The 19,988-nt window shown below is 41.8% G+C and overlaps 1 protein-coding gene across 2 annotated transcripts in view; it reads right to left on the bottom strand.

The window, feature by feature from the left end:
• Window positions 1-19,988, bottom strand: part of col4a2 (collagen, type IV, alpha 2) — a 54,342-nt gene that overhangs the window by 8,600 nt on the left and 25,754 nt on the right. Inside the window, exons 5-39 of one of the 2 annotated variants that reach the window (XM_034129117.1) lie at window positions 9,521-9,655; window positions 9,383-9,427; window positions 9,166-9,282; window positions 9,001-9,069; window positions 8,832-8,867; window positions 8,661-8,714; window positions 8,379-8,414; window positions 8,208-8,249; window positions 7,725-7,796; window positions 7,537-7,581; window positions 7,391-7,438; window positions 7,262-7,297; window positions 7,143-7,187; window positions 6,741-6,804; window positions 6,289-6,402; window positions 5,711-5,860; window positions 5,148-5,219; window positions 4,803-4,954; window positions 4,643-4,715; window positions 4,235-4,341; window positions 3,959-4,142; window positions 3,537-3,578; window positions 3,225-3,299; window positions 3,042-3,140; window positions 2,701-2,922; window positions 2,382-2,543; window positions 2,117-2,287; window positions 1,652-1,795; window positions 1,443-1,568; window positions 1,181-1,362; window positions 792-855; window positions 612-686; window positions 389-496; window positions 181-288; window positions 11-82 (exon numbers count right to left, since the gene is read on the bottom strand). In XM_034129117.1, the coding sequence (XP_033985008.1) occupies window positions 11-82; window positions 181-288; window positions 389-496; window positions 612-686; window positions 792-855; window positions 1,181-1,362; window positions 1,443-1,568; window positions 1,652-1,795; window positions 2,117-2,287; window positions 2,382-2,543; window positions 2,701-2,922; window positions 3,042-3,140; window positions 3,225-3,299; window positions 3,537-3,578; window positions 3,959-4,142; window positions 4,235-4,341; window positions 4,643-4,715; window positions 4,803-4,954; window positions 5,148-5,219; window positions 5,711-5,860; window positions 6,289-6,402; window positions 6,741-6,804; window positions 7,143-7,187; window positions 7,262-7,297; window positions 7,391-7,438; window positions 7,537-7,581; window positions 7,725-7,796; window positions 8,208-8,249; window positions 8,379-8,414; window positions 8,661-8,714; window positions 8,832-8,867; window positions 9,001-9,069; window positions 9,166-9,282; window positions 9,383-9,427; window positions 9,521-9,655 (3,346 nt within the window). The remainder of the gene's footprint in view (window positions 1-10; window positions 83-180; window positions 289-388; window positions 497-611; window positions 687-791; window positions 856-1,180; window positions 1,363-1,442; window positions 1,569-1,651; window positions 1,796-2,116; window positions 2,288-2,381; window positions 2,544-2,700; window positions 2,923-3,041; window positions 3,141-3,224; window positions 3,300-3,536; window positions 3,579-3,958; window positions 4,143-4,234; window positions 4,342-4,642; window positions 4,716-4,802; window positions 4,955-5,147; window positions 5,220-5,710; window positions 5,861-6,288; window positions 6,403-6,740; window positions 6,805-7,142; window positions 7,188-7,261; window positions 7,298-7,390; window positions 7,439-7,536; window positions 7,582-7,724; window positions 7,797-8,207; window positions 8,250-8,378; window positions 8,415-8,660; window positions 8,715-8,831; window positions 8,868-9,000; window positions 9,070-9,165; window positions 9,283-9,382; window positions 9,428-9,520; window positions 9,656-19,988) is intronic. The other variant, XM_034129119.1, reaches the window with a different exon arrangement.

Raw genomic sequence — 19,988 nt, 5'->3', positions numbered from 1 at the left:
GGTTAAATACCTGGTGTGCCGGGGACACCCTTTTGTCCTTTAAGTCCATGTAATCCATAAAGACCCTTCAGGCCAGGGAAACCTGCACACATTTGTATAGATGGAGGAATATGGTGGCCCACAAGTACAGTATGCATTTGATTGTAAAACAAAGAAAAGACATTGGTTTGGTTATGTTACCTTTGTTTCCTGGGAAGCCTAGAAAACCTGGGTGTCCGTTCTTTCCAGGAGTTCCAGTAAAGCCTTTTTGACCTTGGTTACCAGGAGTTCCCTTCTGCCCATCAGAGCCTGTATGAAACAAACACAATTACAATATTGTGTACACATTGCTATTTCATTCTGCTACAATGTCCATTATAACATTTTATAAGGAATGGGATTCTTTTACCTGGGTACCCTATTATTCCTGGATTCCCAGACTCTCCCCTTCTCCCTTCAATTCCACCAAATCCAGGCGTGCCCCAGTCCCCTGGTTGTCCAGGTAACCCTTTCTGGCCTGTAAAAGAGGTATTACACATCACATGAGATGCACAACTTGGCCTCTATATGTTAAGTGATGCAGATCAACATCAGAGGACATGGAACATAAACTGTTAAAGCTACAGTCATACCTGGATCTCCTGGAAGACCATGCTCTCCTCTCAATCCGGTGGCTCCTGGAAGGTCTATGCGTGGGCCTTTCTCACCTGTAATCAAAATGCACCATCACTCACAATATTTTTGCCACTTTTCTCACTTTATAATTAGCATCTTGGTCTCCATTTATCTGGAGACTAAATATGAGGTCGTACCTTTAAATCCCTTCCTTCCTGTTTCGCCTAATGCACCATAGGCACCAGGACCTCCATTAATGCCCTGAAACGTAATGAGCAATTAACATAAAAATTTATCATTATGACATGAGATGTTGCAATGAATATAATGTATTGAATAATAAGGTATATAAATGTATTTGTAACTTCAAGACAATTAACATTACACAAACATCCGAACATGACGGAGAGAGTACAATAACAAACAATAGACTTAAAGGAATACTAAAGGAATGGCAGATTGGAACACAGACAGACAGAGTCATCAAACAACTGTGCCTCTGTTGACGAGTAAACTGAATTTGAACTAAGTGGCTCTTCAAGGCGTAATAATTAGATTAGATTTTTCCCAGTATGATTCTGCTCACCTTGTTGCCTGGCATTCCCCCAAACCCAGTAATTCCTCTGTTCCCAGTTGGGCCCGGCATTCCTTTTATTCCCAGCAGCCCCTCTGCACCTGATTCTCCAAGGTGACCCTTGTTATTGCTGGGCTTTCCAGGATATCCGTGAGATCCCTCTTTACCAGGCACACCGGGCAAACCCTTAAGACCTGTGGAGCAGAGAAGGAGGTGAGGAAGTGAAGCCTGAGAGGACATAGGAAGTGAGAAGGAAAGAGTGACTGATGCACACCTCTCGGCCCGGTGAAACCTTGATTTCCATAATTTCCGAAGTCCCCCTTCGCTCCCTTCATGTCAACAACCATCTGGGCGGGGATGAGAGGCTTATCCCCGGAGGGCCCTCTCAAACCACGATCACCTGGAAGACAGAGATGATAAGTCACACAGTTTTTGTGGTGGTCCCACTGGCATCTCAAAGACTTTATAAAAGAACAGTCTCACCTTTCACTCCACTTTGACCCAGCAATCCTTTTAGGCCGACTTGGCCCATCGTTCCTGGGTCTCCGCCTGGCCCACTGAAGCCCTTCCCCCCAAAATTGCCCCTGTTACCCTCAAAGCCTGACATGCCGGGAGATCCTCTGTATCCTGCAAAAGAGAAGGATCATCAGGAACCACTGAAGACACATTTTTCAGATCAAAACTGCAAAGTACACAAATTACATTTTGTCTTATTATTTGATGTCTGTTTATTTCAGTCTGTATTCTTTAGAGAGTAGAATTGTCTTGTTTAATAACCCTGCTTCCTGATGGAATTCGTGATGGTAAACATTTTACACCAGAAACAGTAACAGGAAGGCATACTCATCTTCTAACAATGGCCGTTTTTAGATGGTTTTCCCACAACAAAGCTGCCTATACGTGTTCATTCAGGTAAGCAAAGGGTATTAGTAAATGAGAGGAACAAACCCTTCATTCCTGGAACTCCTGGGTGTCCATCTTGACCAGACCCTCCAGGTTCACCTGATGGGCCGTACTCTCCGGTACCACCATTAGCACCGTATGGCCCAGGGACTCCTTTTAATCCTATAGGACCTGGAGGGCCCGGGTCTCCCTCAGCTCCCCTCTCTCCAGTGACACCTGGTGAGCAGAAAGAAGAGCCAGAATGATGTTGGACGTGCACATTTCTATTAATTTCTGAGAGACAGTGTGTTGGAGTGTGTGTTCCTCTAACCTGGCTGTCCGGTACTGCCTGGCTGCCCAGGTAGACCCGCTCCCCCAGGGTCTCCAGGGTAACCGTACTTGCCTGCTGGCCCAGGCCTCCCTTCCTCCCCCTGCAGACCCAGAGGGCCAGTCTCACCCTTGAAGCCGATCATACCAGGCATGCCGCCCATTCCTGGAGAATGGAATAACAACATTAGTGGCTAATGGCTTATTTGTTCATAGGATGCCACCAATGCTGAAAGTAAAGCAACAATGAAGTGTGAGACGAAGTTACAGGAAGGCTAATCCCATTGGATATAAATTATAGACATGGTGAGGGTGTGAATAACCTGGATAGCCTTGATCTCCTGGATCTCCAGTCTGGCCTTTATTCCCTTGCAGTCCCGGCTGACCTGGGTCACCGGGGGATCCTGACGATGCTCCAAAGATCTCTCCGTGAGCCCCTTTTTCACCTTGCGAACCATATCTGCCGGTCACACCAGGCACACCAGGGGATCCTACTGAACCTTTGCGGCCGGGAACCCCCAACTCTCCACGGGGGCCGGAAAAACCTTTATTCAAAGAACCATAAATGTTAATAAAATAATCTGTATTTAGGAAAAACCAGAAGATCAGATGTGGTCAGGTCTATCTGACTATGCCCAGTAAGTGTTTTCCTGTCACTCTTTACCTGATGGTCCAGTACGGCCACCTTTGCCTTGTTCTCCTGTTTCGCCTTTCTCTCCATGTTCTCCAAGTGGACCCTTTGATCCCTTTTGGCCCGGAGAACCTGTTGGTTCACAAAATAGAAACAAGGCATAAAAATGTACTCCAAGCAGGTTCCTGTGGGCAGCACTCAGCACTTATTTCTTACCTTCGAAACCCGGTAATCCACTGGAACCTGGAAGTCCAGGTAGCCCAGCAGGTCCGGGAAAAGTGCCACAAGGACCTAAGATTCAAATAAAAAGCTTTAGGGCAACATCATGGTCATATGTAGAAGTTGAATGTGCAAATGACTACTTTGGTGCAAGTGTTTTTTATCCGCTGCCCAGCGTGGATTGTTTTAACAACATGACATCATAACTATATTAGCTAGTTTCTCTGTACACTTTATCTCAATTGGTTAACAAGAAACAAGAAAATGATCCAGAGGCAAAAGCAAAAACAAAGCTATTATACCAGCTACCTGTTACATCCACCTGTCCTCCATCTCCTGGACTACAGCCGCCTTTCAGTTTCATTGAGAGAAAAGGAAAAAGAGAGAGGCATTCGGAACAAGAGTTACTTTAAAGCACAAGCATTATCTCAAACAAGCTTTGCTGCAGCTTGTTTAAGGGATGCAGCTCTTGCATCAAAATGACCACAGGAGGCAAGAAACAAATTAAATGGTTAAATACAAATGTCATGCTCTCTCCTTTTTTAATCTCAAGCTATTAATGTTCATTCCCGTTTCAGAGCTTTTGCATTTGAAGACAGGCCAGGTAAAATGGAATAATTAAAAGAGTGAAAACAGGTCAAATCATTATAAAGACAAAGGCATTGAAGGAGAAATATGCAACACCATATTGAGATTGAAAGGACATAAGGAGGCAGACAGCCACCTCTCACCTGGAGCGCCAGCTGTTCCTGGAACTCCATCATAACCTGCAGCGCCATCGTCTCCAGGTAGACCACGTTGGCCCTTAAAGCCCCCGAGGACTTCACCGTCTTGTCCACTTACCCCGGCTGCGCCAGGTCGACCAGGCTGACCTGAGTAACCTTTGTCTCCATATTGTCCTTTTGGACCTTCTCCCTGTACAAAAACAGATAATGCCACTTTAGAATAAACCCTAAGTCAACAGAATATGTAAACTATGAAACAGTTGTTCTGACAGTTGCACTCACTGGAAGACCTCGGGTCCCAGGGATACCAGGAAAACCATTTCGGCCTGAAACACCAAATGTTCCCTGCACACCGTCTTGCCCGGGATCCCCTGCGTCTCCAGGATATGCTGTAACGACACACATGCACATACAATCAGTACACAGCACTGCTCATGGGCTCGCAATGTAATGGGCCAACAAGTCTTGATATTCTCTGATACTGCTTTCTGTGTTATAAATGTTAGCGTGTATCTTTGGAACATTCTGTTACTACCGTATTTTCCAAGCTTCCCTTGGAAAATAGATTTCATTAGGACTTACCTGCTTAGATAAAGTTTCATAGTGAAACAAATCAGCAGTTGGGGAGTCAGTGTGTGATTTCTTGGCCTAGATGTTCTGAAATGAGATATAATACCAGGTACACTGCACCTTTCCCGGAGACCACCCTTGCTTCTCCTTTTCGACCTTGTGGTCCCGGCTCACCGTTGAGCCCAGGAAATCCCTGCAAGGCGACACAGACAATTGTGAGGAGACAGAAACGGCTTGAACAATGGAAAAGAAAGAATATAAATGACTTGGTGATTCTTACAAGGGATCCGAAGTCTCCATGTGGACCTGGATCTCCCACATCCCCTTCTCGACCGAACTCTCCAGTCATCCCAGCGTCGCCGCGCTCTCCGACAGGCCCAGGTCGCCCCGATGGAGAGTTCACGATGGTGCATTCACACAGCCCGTGATCACCTACACGGAAACACCATTGCACCCACACGTCAGCAACACAAAGAATGTGTTCTGAATTTAACTGACTCTTTTACTCGGGGTAAATTAAATAGAAGAGTAAGTAATTCAGAAAACTACAACTTTCTTTGCTATTATCTAATAATCCATCATTATGTCAACATCCTCTTAAGCATGAACAGTATAACTACAGCACCTTTCAATCCTTTAGAGCCTGCATTGCCGGGCCTTCCGCTCCCACCAGCAGAACCCTTGAAGAACTCAACCCCTAAGGACGAATGGAAATAGAAACATGTAGAAATACAGGTAAAGGTACAGCTCAAAGGAGACAACATGTTTGTATATTTTGAAGAAAATAACTTGTATTAAGAATAAAACCTAAGATTTTCATTGTTAAAAAAATGTATCAGTATTTCCAAAAGACTTGGAAATACTAAATACTGAAAGACACTAGGTCTCAAAAATCAAATGTTCTGCCAGCAAAATGAAATAGTTTACGAAAAAAACTAAAACCATTCAGCCTTTTTTCATTATATCACTATATATTTTACAAATGTTTGACTCTTTCTTTAGAAGGATTGTATAAAGTTGATTCCTCCTCAGCATGCAGATTTTGCCTGTAACCATGTATGACTTTTTCCCTTTTCACCGAATATTCAATTTCTACACCTTTGGCATTTCAGAAAATACTGGAACAAACAACCTGTTGGGCATAAACGCCTTTGTGCATGCTCGTAGCTCACATCACATCTCACTCACATGATCCTTTGGGTCCCAGAGGGCCTCTGGACCCTGGGCGCCCGTTGGTGCCTGGGGGTCCTGCCCAGTCAGCAGGGAGTCCTGGATCTCCTGCTGGGCCCTTCTCTCCTGACTCCCCTTTTATACCAAATGGCCCAAATAAATCCAAAACTGACAGAGAGAACGGAAATGTGTTATTTTTGGCCTTTGGCTTGAACTCAGTTCTTAAGCAATTTTTTAAATGTTCACTTTATTTTGGAGAACACTGTTGGGATAGTACATTTTCCTTTTGTTCCTTGCTGAAGCAGCTACATTGTTACGATTATGTATTGTTTCACAGAAGAGGGATCCCTCATCCAATTCTCTTCTTGAGTTTATATCCCATTATCCCAAATCAATGTTTCTCTATGTACTTTTATCTTAGCTAAGGCAAGTTTCTAAATATATAGGATGTCATATATTGTATTGTACAGATTGACATATTTGACATTTTTGGATGAATAAATAGTTAAGTTGAGTATTGCAAGTTTCATAAACTGGTTCCTGTATGTGTGTGTAGTGTGTGGATAAATATCTTCAGATGGCTTCAGTTCACAGACCTTGTTGCTGTGATTCAGAGGGGGGGGGTCCTGGGGGTCCGGTAATGCCTTGGTCTCCAACCGGGCCCCTATCTCCCTCGAGACCCTGATCGCCAGGGGGACCGGGAGGACCACCTTATCAAAGTTAAAGCATATTTAAAATAAACAATTATAACAACAACATCTTATGCTCATACATCACTGACACTTCAAACTATTTTACTTTGAGTAATAAATGGATGATTTATTTTCAACTGTCAAATGTGTACTCCTTAATGACTTTTTCGCTCTGACAAGTTTGTGCAGTCTGTTCCGATTTGTCAATAATTCCCCCCCACAGTTTCACTTCATGTCAGCAACTATTTCCTCAGAGTGCATGTTCACACGTGTCCAACAATGAGTTTCATCCTCAAACTATTTATCTTTTCTATTGGCTGATTATTTGACAATTTATTTGGTAAAAATCAACGTACCTCCTGAAGACCAAGGCCATAAAGATCCTGATGAAATCAGTTCTCCTGGTTCACCTCTGACTCCCTGAAAGAAAAATGATGTCAGTCTCTTTTTTTATAAATGAGATCACATGCTGGATGTGCACACATGGCTGAAGATAACAGTTACACATATCCGGTTGTTGAGTTCTGTGCCATATCTTTGACTCTGATAATGTTCAAATTGGATATTAATTTAAATCAGATAAGAACATGAGCAAAATGTTGTTGATCATTTTTTAAGTTGCATAATAGCATGTCAATTATGCAATATGCCCAGAATAGTTGACTATGTAAAGCCACATGTTAAAACAGTCCATTCAGGTTTTGTTCCTGTGGGTGCATCGATGCTTAAGCAGTAACAACGATCAGGTACATTCTCACCTTAAAACCACCTTTGCCTGTTGTTCCTGCTTCCCCATAATCTCCCTGCAAGAGAATTGTAATTATAAAGTTATACAATGACATTTCATTCAGTTCGACATTATTTTTCAAAAGCATACCCTTGGTCCAGGACGCCCATCTGCACCAGATGTACCCTAGAAAGTCATAAACAACATATGATATGAATTTCACGAACACACACAGGACAGTTTTTTAGCAAAACCCTAAAGAAATGTGCCTGAGCTCACCCGGGGTCCAGGTAATCCCTTCACTCCAGTTTTTCCTTTATTGTCAGCCTGAAACAAACGAAAAGATGAGCAGAGGATTGACAAGCTGAGAAATAGATGTTGATACGTTTCTATGTACATAAACATGATCGTTCATGAGTTCATACCACATCTCCTATTTCTCCTTTGAGACCTTTCTCGCCACGGAGTCCCTATAAAATAAAAAAAGGCAGATATTATTGGTGCATGTGCGAGTTTTCATAACCCTCAAATGTATCATTTATATTTTAGACAACATGTTTGAACATTACAGTAGGTTAATGTAACAAGTTGAACATGATGCACATGTACAGACCGTGGGTCCGTAGGGGGGCTGAATCTGCTGATGAGTTGAGTTTCCCTGCAGCCCTGGTTGTCCGATGTCCCCCTGTGGTGGAGTTAGGAAAAGCAAAAAAAGTCAGACAACTCGCAGAGAAATAAAGATAATCTAGTTCTCTGAGCCTTTAAGTAAAATTACAAAAAAACAATTTCATACAAAAAATATATATGTATAAATAATGCCTTGTATATTTGTTTATCCTTTTACTAAAAAGGTTTATCACAGCTTTGGACAGAGGGTCCTAAACACAAGATTTGATAACATCTCTAGCCGTAGAAAAATGTATTGAAGTCAAACTTTTTTTTTGTATACAGCTCAAAGTGAAGTGGTCTAAATGAATTCAAGAGCTTCCGTGCAGAAACAGCAAGTTGTTTTGGGTCATAGCATTTGCTTTATAGAAAGGCAATTACACTTGGCTAACAGATATTAGCAATGCATTTGAAAAACATGGTCACTCACTTGGCTTCCTCTGAGTCCTTTAAGCACTTGGGTCATTGTGCCCTGCCAGGAAAAACAAAAAACACTTAAACTGCATTCATAAATTCACATCCTGTTTTATACCATTATATGCAATACTTATACATCATATTTTTACAACATTATATTAAATATATATTGTTGTTGCCTTACCTTTGGTCCACGGGAACCTGGAAGCCCATGGGGTCCCTGTAGGAGATGAAACAAAATACTGATAAGCACTTTGCGTCACAATAGATAGAGTTTCACAAACTTAAATAAATATTTCACTCACACACACACAAGCACAAACACAAACACAAACACAAACACACACACACACACACACACACACACACACACTCACACACACACACACACACACACACACACACACACACACACACACACACACACACACACACACACACACACACACACACACACACTAATTACCTTTGGTCCTGGATAGCCTTGGTTACCCTCTCTACCTGGGTTTCCTGGAGGCCCCTGACGACAATCAAGTAAAGTAATTAGATGAGAAGGTTTGCAAATACAGAAGTGTTAGTTTTGAGCATTATCTGCTCATGTGTCCACATTATGAATAGTTTGAATAATGTGCCTTACATATATTCCTTTGAAACCTGGCGTGCCTGGATCTCCCTGTGGGGAGATGGTCAGAGATCCATGAGGTTGTGGAGATCTTATCAGTTTGGTTACAACAATATCAATATATATATATCATAATTTATGATGACAGGAGATTAAAATAAAGTGATGTGTGGTGTGAACTCACCCTGAAGCGCTCCATGAACACACTCAGCTCCAGAGAGTCTCCCTTCTGTCCCTTCCAGCCTGCTTGTCCCTGAGAGTGGAAGACAAAAACACAGTCAGCTTGTGCACTTCAAACCATTACGCATTTTACTAATTACTATCTGTGTAGGTTTGGAGTTGCACTTACAGGAACACCAGGTGAGCCATTAAAACCAGGTTGCCCAGATGAACCGGAGTCTCCATGTGTCCCGTTACAGCCGTCGGCCCCTGGCTTCCCCCGGTGGCCAGCTTGTCCCGGGTGGCCCTGCAGAGCAAAACGTCAGTTCACAACAGAGGTCAGAAAACATGGCAGGCAGCAGATTCAAAACAGTGAGCTTCTCTTGCAATCATCCAGACGGACTTACAGGAATTCCATTGTGTCCAGCAAAACCAGGAACGCCGGTCAATCCCTGCGGAGGGGCAAGAATGATACATTAAACAGGAGGACAAACAGGAGTGTTGTGATCTTTAATAATCAGATTAAAAAGAAAATAATATTTTACCACACTTCCTTTCGGACCCATGGAGCCACCACGGCCGTGGTCACCTTTCTGCCCCTTTGGGCCTTCAATGCCTGCATCGCCTGGTCTCCCTAGAGGCCCTGAGGAGCCCTGAGGACCTAGAGGCCCTGGGCCACCCTGAGATTACGGAGGTAGGAAAAAATATGTTGATCCACTTCTGGTTAAGGACATATCATTTTTTTTTTTGCAATCCAAATTGGGATTAATAAAGTACATCTTATTTTATAATAATACAGTAAATGATCTGTCAGAGGCTGCATGACACTAATTCACCAGAAGCCATTATTTATTCTTGTCTATTCATCAGTTATGTAATGAGTGTTAAGAGTTCACCAAAAAGGTAAGCTGACATTGATGAAATATGGGGTGGCAAACAATTTAATTACCTGTTAAAAAAAGAGAAGAAAAGGTTTGAAAAGTGTTATCAAAGGCTTAGAAACAAAGTATCACAACAATGCAACAAGAAGTATGATAAAACACTTTCAATCAATTAAATATATGTTCTTACCTTTTTGTAGCCCTAATTCCCTGTTCCTATTATCCTGCTTGTATTTGCTGATTGCATCACAAGGGGGAGACAAACACTATTTTATTTTTCGAATGAAATATTCTCCCTCTGCTCACCCGGCTCTCTACATCCATCCAGTGGTCAGACAGTGTACCTACACATGTGCACTCAGCTGATAGATACAACTCAACTGACAAGACTTAGGTACTAACAGTCAAGAAAGATTAACAAAAAAATACATAACGTTTAATGAATATATTTAACGCCACTTAACACCTATTCGTTTTCTTTTTTACATTTTAGGGGACAGCACAGGAATACAAGAGGGTTTCTTAGAATCATCTAGGTCCCGTTTTTAACATGCAAGCCTCTTTGTCTAATACATGTCAAATAGAGCCATGAAGATATGAAGTTTGGGTAGATAAAGCCAGACTCAGATGTCAAATATCTCCTTATTCTAAAAATACAGCCCTGGCACGGCCAAGCAAGCTTGAAAGGCAAAGTTAATGGCTGTTTTAAGAGGAGTTTGACTGCTGAATGTTTGAAACTGCAGACAGTCTCCTAATCTGCAAGCTAAATATAAAAATGTGATTATGATGAGAGTGATGAAAGAAATAAGGCAGGGACGCGGATAGGGAGGAGGGAAAATGTCTGGCTGCCGCGGAAGTATGTTGCAACTCTTCAAACCGTACCTCATTTATCAAATTAATGTGATCTCCTATTTGCAATGTTTCTGCAGACGAGGCGCAGACAATGTTTTCCTCTCCTCACACCAAAATTACTGCTGCATTTTCACAAGCAGAAAAGCAACTTACAACCAACACACTCCATGGCTATGTGAATATGAGGACATGGAGATTTAACCAAAATATCAGACCGAACAGGTGATACAAACACAGACACACACACGTATAGCTCAGTGGGTGTGTGTCATTTACATCTCTAGGGTTAGCAGGGTGGAAACATAAGATGAGGACAACGCTTTAAAAGTGTTTAGGTTGTAGATACCATGGGAATTGTGTGGTTTTTCATGGACTGGGAGTTCAGGGGTCAGTTAGTGAGGACCTCTGAGGTTTGGGGGGCGGACAGTGTTCCTGTGAGAACCAACAAACAGGGATGTTGTTTGTCCCCAGACACAGACACTCTGGGCCTTGTTATATGAGGCTCAAGCCAAGGGTCTGAAAGGCATTGATACAATTGCACAACGCCTAAACAATGTCAGACAACAATTTAAACAAGTTTACAGACAAATCAGATGCAGATAGTGAGAGATAAAGCCTCAGATGAACTCTCGAAACAGGAGGCTACTTGATGTGTGTGAATGCAGCTGTGTGTGTGTGTGTGTGTGTGTGTGTGTGTGTGTGTGTGTGTGTGTGTGTGTGTGTGTGTGTGTGTGTGTGTGTGTGTGTGTGTGTGTGTGTGTGTGTGTGTGTGTGTGTGTGTGTGTGTGTGTGTGTAAGGTATTCAGAGTTTTGTCTATGGCTGGCTTTTTGAAACAGGAGGTGTGTTTTGTCTTCGATCTCAACCCTGCAGCTGTTCCTTATAATAGAGCCAACCACAGACAGAAAACTTTCCTATCATAACATCTCCAACTCTGCATGAATAACGAACATTCTGTGATTTATTTCCATTTCACGGATAAAAACTGAAAGAAGACTATACTGATTAGTTAGTCGATAAATGATCAAATCTGTACATCTTGCCTAGATTGTGATGTTTCCACTGTACTGACTCAACCCAATATGCAATATTATTCTAGATAATTGGGATAAAACCGTGACTTAAAGAAAAGGTAAACTACAGTCAGATTAGGTAATACAGCGTCAAGAATATAGATGTAATTTAAAGGGGACCTATCATGCAAAATGCACTTTTGTACGTCTTTTATACATGAATATGTGTCCCCGGTGTTCCAGGGAACTCACCAAGTGTCAGAAAACACAACCCTCTCTATTTTCCTCCATACCCAAATCTCTAAAAAAGGGGCTGCAACGGATCTGATAAAAACTGATCCAGATTTGAACACTGTCCTGACGTCAGGACGGTGGCGCTACGGCTATTGGGCCAACTCCACCAATCAGGAGGAGACAGCCACGGCCATTGCCGTTCGAAAGCGCTGGAGACGCTGTAGTACATATGCCAGGCCAGTAGATGGTGCTGTTCTCACAGAATCAGCCCTTGCAAAAACAGGGGTAAAAAAGTGCAATTTGAGTGAAATGAGGCATGGCTAAAATGCATGATCTGTTTGGTATTTTGAAAAAAAAAAAGTATAAATATGCCTTATATAGGTATGGTCCTACACTATATTATTCACATATAGCATGATAGGTCCACTTTAAGAGTCAGGTCTGGAAAGAAACAGCCTTTACTATGAAACGTCATGTTATCTATTGTTACGGTGAAAGAAAAGCCTCTCAGGCACATGAAGTAAGGGGAACTGTACCAATAAACACTCGCATTGTAAATCATTCAGCATCATGAAGAGGAAATTAATCAAACTGGCTAATTGTCTATGACAAATGGTTCTGTCCAAAGTAATAATTGACATAGAGGAAGAAGTAACACATACACTGTTGGGCTGGAATGGTGGGTCGTTACTCAAAAGTAGATTATTTCTGGAAAATAAAACTGCGCTTATGTATACGTGTGTGTGTATAAAGCATTAAGTTAAAAAAAATATCCATGTCTTTACTCCTTGCATGGTACACTCTGTGCACTGGTCTTTATCTTTCTGCATGACTTAAACAGAGGGTTGATAAATACCAGCATCCTTTCATAGCTGATAAAGTGCATTCTTGTGTGTGTGTGTGTGTGTGTGTGTGTGTGTGTGTGTGTGTGTGTGTGTGTGTGTGTGTGTGTGTGTGTGTGTGAGAGCTACAAATGCTGTACCTGCTGTAAACACTCAAAAAAACAATGTACAGCAGGATACAGTTGAGTGAGACCTGGAAAGAACATTATTCACCGATATACCATTAATGGTTTTCAGATGTTTTACTTTAGTTTCCACATTAAGGTCCACAATTGTAGTAAGTAAGGTAAACTTGAACCTATTTGGCAACATATTGTTGTTGTTAATACTTTCGAGAGAAGTCAATTCAAATATAAGTTACTTATTGAAGTCAGAGATAGTGGTGATGTTGTACTGGAGTAATTATTCTGAAATATATACCCTTATTTTTGTAAATGGGTGGAAAGGTGTAGCATGGACCAAGAAAGATCCGAACCAAAGCGAGGATACATTATTGATGTCTTCCTTTTGTTAATGTTACGAGATAAGACATTTGACCTTGGTGCGGGTAGAAGTTGAAGCTGAGCTGTTTTATTAGATTGCATTAGTTGTTACAGGTGTATATAAAGTGGCCACCCAATAAAAGAAGTGCAGCAGTTTTATTTGCCTTTAGACGTGCACTTTAACACTTCATAATAACTATTTTGATTGCTCAAGTATGTCTCAATCAAACTGACAAGACCCTTTTCAAACAGCATTGTTTCTTCTAATTTGCACTCTGGCAGTTCATCATTTCTTGTTTCCTCTTTTCTCTCCAGAGCCAGTCTTTCACAGCTCCACTTCCTTCAAACCTCCATACTCCCCATTCTTATCGGCTCACTTCCACCCAGCATTTCCTCCCCATCCGCATTTCTAATTTTCAAGTGCTCTCGCCTCCCTTTGCATTTCTTCTAACCCTATTTATTTTGCCTTTGGTCTTTTCCTTCCTGTCTCTGCTGGGAGTCCCCACATGTAAGCCTAAATCATCGAGCCACAGACTATGTGGGGAGAGAGATGACAAAACAGCATCAAGAGAAAGCATACATTGTGATCTAAACATTAATGGAAAACAAATATAAGTTTGAGTTGTGATGCAGCAGGTAGTGATTTCATTTCATTTCAAAACTTTATTTATCCAGGTTGTATCCCATTGAGATCATTGACCTCTTTTTCAAGGGAGACCTGCTCAAGTAGGTTCCACATGAAACATTAAAAACATAAACAGAACAACAAAAGGACATCATACAGTAGCATTACAGGGATTACAATTTACATAACTATCCACATGAACAGGTACCAACAGCTTCCGATTCAGTAGCATCCAACCGAGCTTTAAAAACATTGAGTGGCACCAGATTGCTCAGTTTCCATTTTAATTGCAGACTATTCCAGGACAGTGGAGCTGCGCATCTAAATGCTATTTTCCCTAAGACAGTCCTAGCAGTTGGCACATTTAATAAAACCACAGCATGCGATCTCAGGCAGTAGCCACTTACAATTCGCCGTGAGATCAGGGAGCAGATGTAGGATGGAAGTTTCCCTAACATGGCTTTATATATAAAAATGTACCAGTGACTGAGCCTCCGTGCAGTTAGTGAAGGCAGACCAGCCCTTATCTATTGTAGTAATCACAAGACTGAACCTTCAAAAGCTTTCATAAAAACGATCCAAGGAAGTTGAGGGCTCTTCAAACTGACATGTCTTGGATTCACTAAATGACAGTGAACGTACATACATGCGTGTCTGTTTAGTTCCTCTTTCTTTGAAGGCCGGTCATGACTTTTCCAGATTATGAAGCTCAGGAGACACATGCTGCCCTCTGTGTAACTGTAGCTCCTTTATTTTTCTTTGGGTCACAGTCGGCTCTCGTCATACCTTCAGCCTCATGTCTCGTGAGCTTCATAATGGGAAACGACGAGCCATCAATCAGCAGTTGAATCTACTGAAGTCACAGGGGGAAAAGAAGGAAATGAGGCAGGCAGAGGGTGGACAAATAATCTCTAGGAATCTCAAGGATGTATTGTAGATAGTCAAGTCAATTTCATTTACTGTACACAGCCCTGAAATTGCTGATTTGCCTCAAAGGACTTACAGTCTTAACAACATACACCACTCTATTTTACTCTACATTAGGCTTCAATTTGTACAAGGAAAACTCAACAAATAAAGTTCCAGCTAATCAATTGTGATTATTTGTTGCTTCTCTTTGACTAGCGTCTTGGTTAATTGGTTATTTCAAGGATTTGGACTGCTTAGTTTGATCCTGATAAGGTTAATGGAGCATACAACTGCATTACATTTTTAAACCGCTAAAGCAAGACTCTAAATCTGTGTGTGTGAGTGTGTGTGTGTGTGTGTGTGTGTGTGTGTGTGTGTGTGTGTGTGTGTGTGTGTTAATATGACAGGTTAGTTTGTGGACAAATTAGGCTGTGAAAACATGCTCCAGGCACTGATGTCATATTAAGTAGAAATTACCCTTCTTCCTCAATTACATCAATACATGGATGTATGTTGCAGTTACAAGGATGGTAGTCACTTCCTGTTAAACATATCAAATGTAGGGTCCCAGCCAATGCTGTGTGGGGGGGTAAAATCATCAAAATTATAAGTGGGACTAAAATAACATGAGTTAACCACATAGGGAAGTAGTAACACATGGCATTAAAACAAAGAGTGACTGAATATATACAATACATTAGGATTGTTAAACCATACAGGACAGACTTTAAAAGCGCAATAAAAACACCAGTCCTTCCCATACAGGTCTGCCAACTGGTGTCTGCTTCTTATCCGATCACTTCTCACTTCATTGAAGGGTCATAAACCACACACACATAAAACACACACGTTGGCTAGGTGAACAAAGTGACTGAAGTTAAGGTGTGGGGGATGATGTGATGACGATAGTAAAACAAATCCCTCTTTCTTCCTGCAACTAGGCAGAGAAAATAGCAAACACACAGTAGATAATATCTTAAATCCTTTAATACCTTAAAGTCTTGTCTTGCTATTCCTATCCCTATCACAGCAATATTTCTGTCTCTTCCAAGGATCAACCCCTTCTGTTATTTATCATGTCCGCCATTGACAACGACATGTTACAGGTCCACCTTCTGCAGCTGGAGGAATGTGTTGGGAGGATTCTGACTTTGTAGCACAGCTGATTTGAAATAAACTTCTAAACTAAACATTGCTCTGAATGTTGTGGCGCTACCGAAAAGATGGAGAATTCTACCAAATCCAGATATTCAGGTTTGTTTAAATCTTGATTTGGCTGACCTACAGGGTGTGTCAGTACACCACAACAGAAGTTGGTGTACTGACTTTGACATTGATGACTTTCAACATCTGTCCAGGGACTACAGATGAAAAATAGCCTGTTGGCAAATAAATAAATAAATAAAGTTAAGTGCAAAAGAGCTCTGTTCTGACCACACATGTTAAAAGGAAGTTCATATTTTCTACTTGTGTATGTTAGACTGTATACAGTCACATGTGATGTTGTATGGTTTATGTTTAAGGTCCTAGGGATAAAGGATGTAAATAAGCATTTAAGGTCTTATGTTTTTATTCTGATGTTCATTTATATGATCTGTCTCAAAAAATAAAACCACAACCATCAGTGATGCTACAAACATTTAACCACAAATAGCAATAATTATTCTTTCGATTTTCTCTCTGCCTAAAAATATTGTTTCTATATAATCCATGTTTATGTCTGGAAGAGTCAGCGATTTCTTAATAGTTGGAATTTTAAGTGGACACATTTACATTTCCACATTTTACTTGTGTAAACTTGCAAGTGCTTTTCGTGACATTGGACGTTCAAGAAATCTCTGAGAAAATCTATCCTCTTTACACTGTATAAAATGCAGTAAACATAATTCCTTTCTCCCTCTGTGTACGTGGGCGTGTTTGCATTTCTCATTCCTAAATCACAGATCTATTAAAAGTTCCCCCGTCTGACACCATAAATGTCATCTGGACCCAGACTGTCCCCTGGGGTGGACGGTTTGGGAATGGCCCGTTAAGAGCAGGATGGGAACCCACAGCCCAGTGCACAGACCTCTGACCTCAGAGGGGAATAAAATTAATTAATAAACAACTGGCCGGAAGCTTCCTCTGTTATTACATCTGTCTGTCCGGAAAAACCAGGACATTGTGCAATTTATTTTTTTAAAGCAGAGAAATGGAAAGAGTTACTGATTAGAAAAAGGAAGGTTAACAGAGATAAGAAATATGCTTAATCAGAGAAAAACAGATAACATGAACCTAGTGACATCCACAAAGAACACAACTCTAATATTCTTTAAATATTTTTAAATGTATAAGCTCGGGTTACAATTGTTATGTCACATATTTTTTGTCTTTTCATGTTTCACAAATAGCCCACAGCTAATCTTAGGAGAAGAATACACACTTGGGGTGTTTCTCAATGTCAAGGAAGGATGCTCCAGAGCCACTATTTCAAGGATGCTACGTCATCGAGTCCCACCGAAGGACTGTTCCAATGTCCAGGCTCCTTGGAATTCTACCGAGCCCGGCGTCCTTCGTAGCGAGACATTTCGAGGCTGCACATGTGTATCCTCCGCGGTCTTAAAATCCCGACAATGCTTTGCGCACGGACCAATTTCCAAATCTTTGGCGGAAATCGCGCTCCATTTAAGGCGGGGCCTCGCATATGACGCACACCTGCTAGCCTGTTCCACCATTCTTCGTTTTCCGAGGCTAGGAAGGATTCTTGCCTCGCTTCTGAAGGAAGTGACTCGGAAGACATGTCCTACCAAGGAAGCGTCCTCGACATTGAGAAACACCCTTGCACTACTTCACAAACTTTGACTCCCAAATAAATGAGGTTTCCATGTCTCTTTTTGGATATTCAACTCTACGTTTACTCAGTTGCAAACAATGTGAATACCTTAAATCCTTCGAGTGGTTGTATAAACTGTATCTTGTCAGAAATAACAATGGAACATAAACAGAAAATGTGGCAGTGAGAAGAGGCCGATGCTACGCAGTGTGGACATTATCCTCTGATGTCATCAATGTGAGACAGGCCACCAACAGCCACATACTTCCACAGTAACATCTCCAGACCAGAGCTGATACACTAACATTCACACAACACTCACTGGTGTAAACTGTGAAGTCATGGCGAGTTAGGCTTACTTACAAGCTTAATAGTTTGTACAACGTGACATCTGAACACAACAGGCGGGAAAAAGTGTTTCGTGTTTGCGGTGGGAAAAAGCCTGCTGTCTAAAGGCTGGACCAGACCTAATATTTTAACAAATGTTTTATTTTTTCCTGGAGGCATTCATGATGCGTTTCGTGTTTGTACATACCAGAAGAATGAAAAAAAGAGAGTGTGTGAAAGAAGTCTAAATCCTAACACCTGGCCAAACACTGCATGAGGAAAGTTACAAAATGTGTTGGACTGAGCTTCCCTGATTTAGATTACAAAGAAAGTGTGGAGAGGTGATTTCATCCACCCAATAAGTACATAGAAACATACTGATATCTGAATTCACTGAACATCAGCAGTGTTTCAGCAGTATTGAACTGATCTGCTCTGTGCATACTATCAAGGAAATGAGAAAAAGCATTGATCCAGAAAATGAGGAAAAATGGAAGGAAGGAAGGAGCTAAAGAACAAATGAAGGAAGGAAATAAGAAGGTGGAAGGGGAGAGGTTAACATATTATTTAAGAAGTAAATGTTGTATTAAATAAGAAAAAAGGAGAACAATTATAAAGGAGAGTAGAAAGAAGGAAACAGGGAAGGAAGAATAGAGGCCAGGAAGGTAGATTACAGCGTGTAAACTAAATGTCTGCCCTTTCTCTCTGACTCCCACCATAAGGCTCAGACACTTTAGTGGATTCGGTCCCACTGCTCTGAGACCTAGCTCACATGTTTTTCTTGGATACATATTTCTTGGCTCATTTCCTGAAGATCCGCATCCCCTTCTGCCTTATGCTGGAGGAGTGGGGGGCTCAGGGGTTAGGTGAGAGGCTTCAGGGGCTCCGCTTGGAGGATGAAGAGGGTCCTTAACTGGATGCCCTGAGGAGGACTGAGGCAGAACAAATAAACATCTGCAGATGATGTTTAGATATCTATTAGAGTGTGTTTAGATCTCCTGGCTCAAATCAGCGAGGTCAGCTTTCCAAATTCCCGGCTGAAATATCTTTTTCCTACTTCTGAAAATCCTTGAAGACTGTGTTGGATCAGAGCGGATATAAAATGACGGAAGAGGGTAAAAGCAAAAGCAACAAGGCCGTGCAGGCTACAAGTGGAACAGCATCATATCAAAAAACAGTATCTGATGAAGAATTACCGTGAGAAAGTGCTTTGTTGCTGTGGAAACAAAGCTCCAGCCAGATTTGTAAAAACATAATTTAAACCTTCGTCATCGGTTCCTCTGACTCATCCGCTTAAAATGTCTCATGTCTAAAGAGAGAGGGATGTAAAAACAGATGACATGCAAACAGGGATTTCTTGTCACTTGTTTCTCATGGAGGCCTGCTGCTTTTTGTTTAGCTGTTTGGCACACAGTGGGTTGAGACCGGTTTACATTGGAATTAATATGTTTAGACTCTGAGCTCATTTCTGCATGCACATGTGACACTTTCACAGAGCATGTGCACACCCATGAGCCAGAAATCTGACAGCATCCAGACCAGAGACGAGGCTGCTAATGACCGGTTAGACTGGAGCGTGTGAGAGAGTCTTCATGTGAGGGTGTGTGTTGTGTTGAAGATCAGGACTCCAGGGGGGGATCCCAGGCTGAGAACAGAACAGCTTGAACCTCCAACTATCCCAGGGGTCTCTGGGGCCCGACACCTGTGCTATTGCCTCACGTCAGAGGAATGAGACGTCTCATGTCTGCGCTACAAGCACATGTGTGTCCAAACAGGACGCAGCTGCGGCCTGTGTGTGTGTGTGTTGTGTGTGTGTGTGTGTGTTTGTGAGAAAGATCGAGAAATGGCTGGTCTGAAATTAGGTGTTGCCCTCACCTCAGAGAACAACCACCTGTGGGCCTGTATCGTGTGTCTGAGTGTAAGTCTGCGTGTAATGAAGTCCATCATGGGTGTGTTGCCTCCATAATCCCACTGTTACATTTATCACCATGACTCCTATGCCATTACAGCTTCCATACAGTGGATCGCCCGAGGCGCA

This window comes from Trematomus bernacchii, unplaced genomic scaffold, assembly GCF_902827165.1.
Source record: "Trematomus bernacchii unplaced genomic scaffold, fTreBer1.1, whole genome shotgun sequence".
Classification (NCBI taxonomy): Eukaryota; Metazoa; Chordata; class Actinopteri; order Perciformes; family Nototheniidae; genus Trematomus; species Trematomus bernacchii.
Note: the sequence above shows the minus strand (reverse complement) of the source record. Positions and strands in the feature narration are given on the sequence as shown.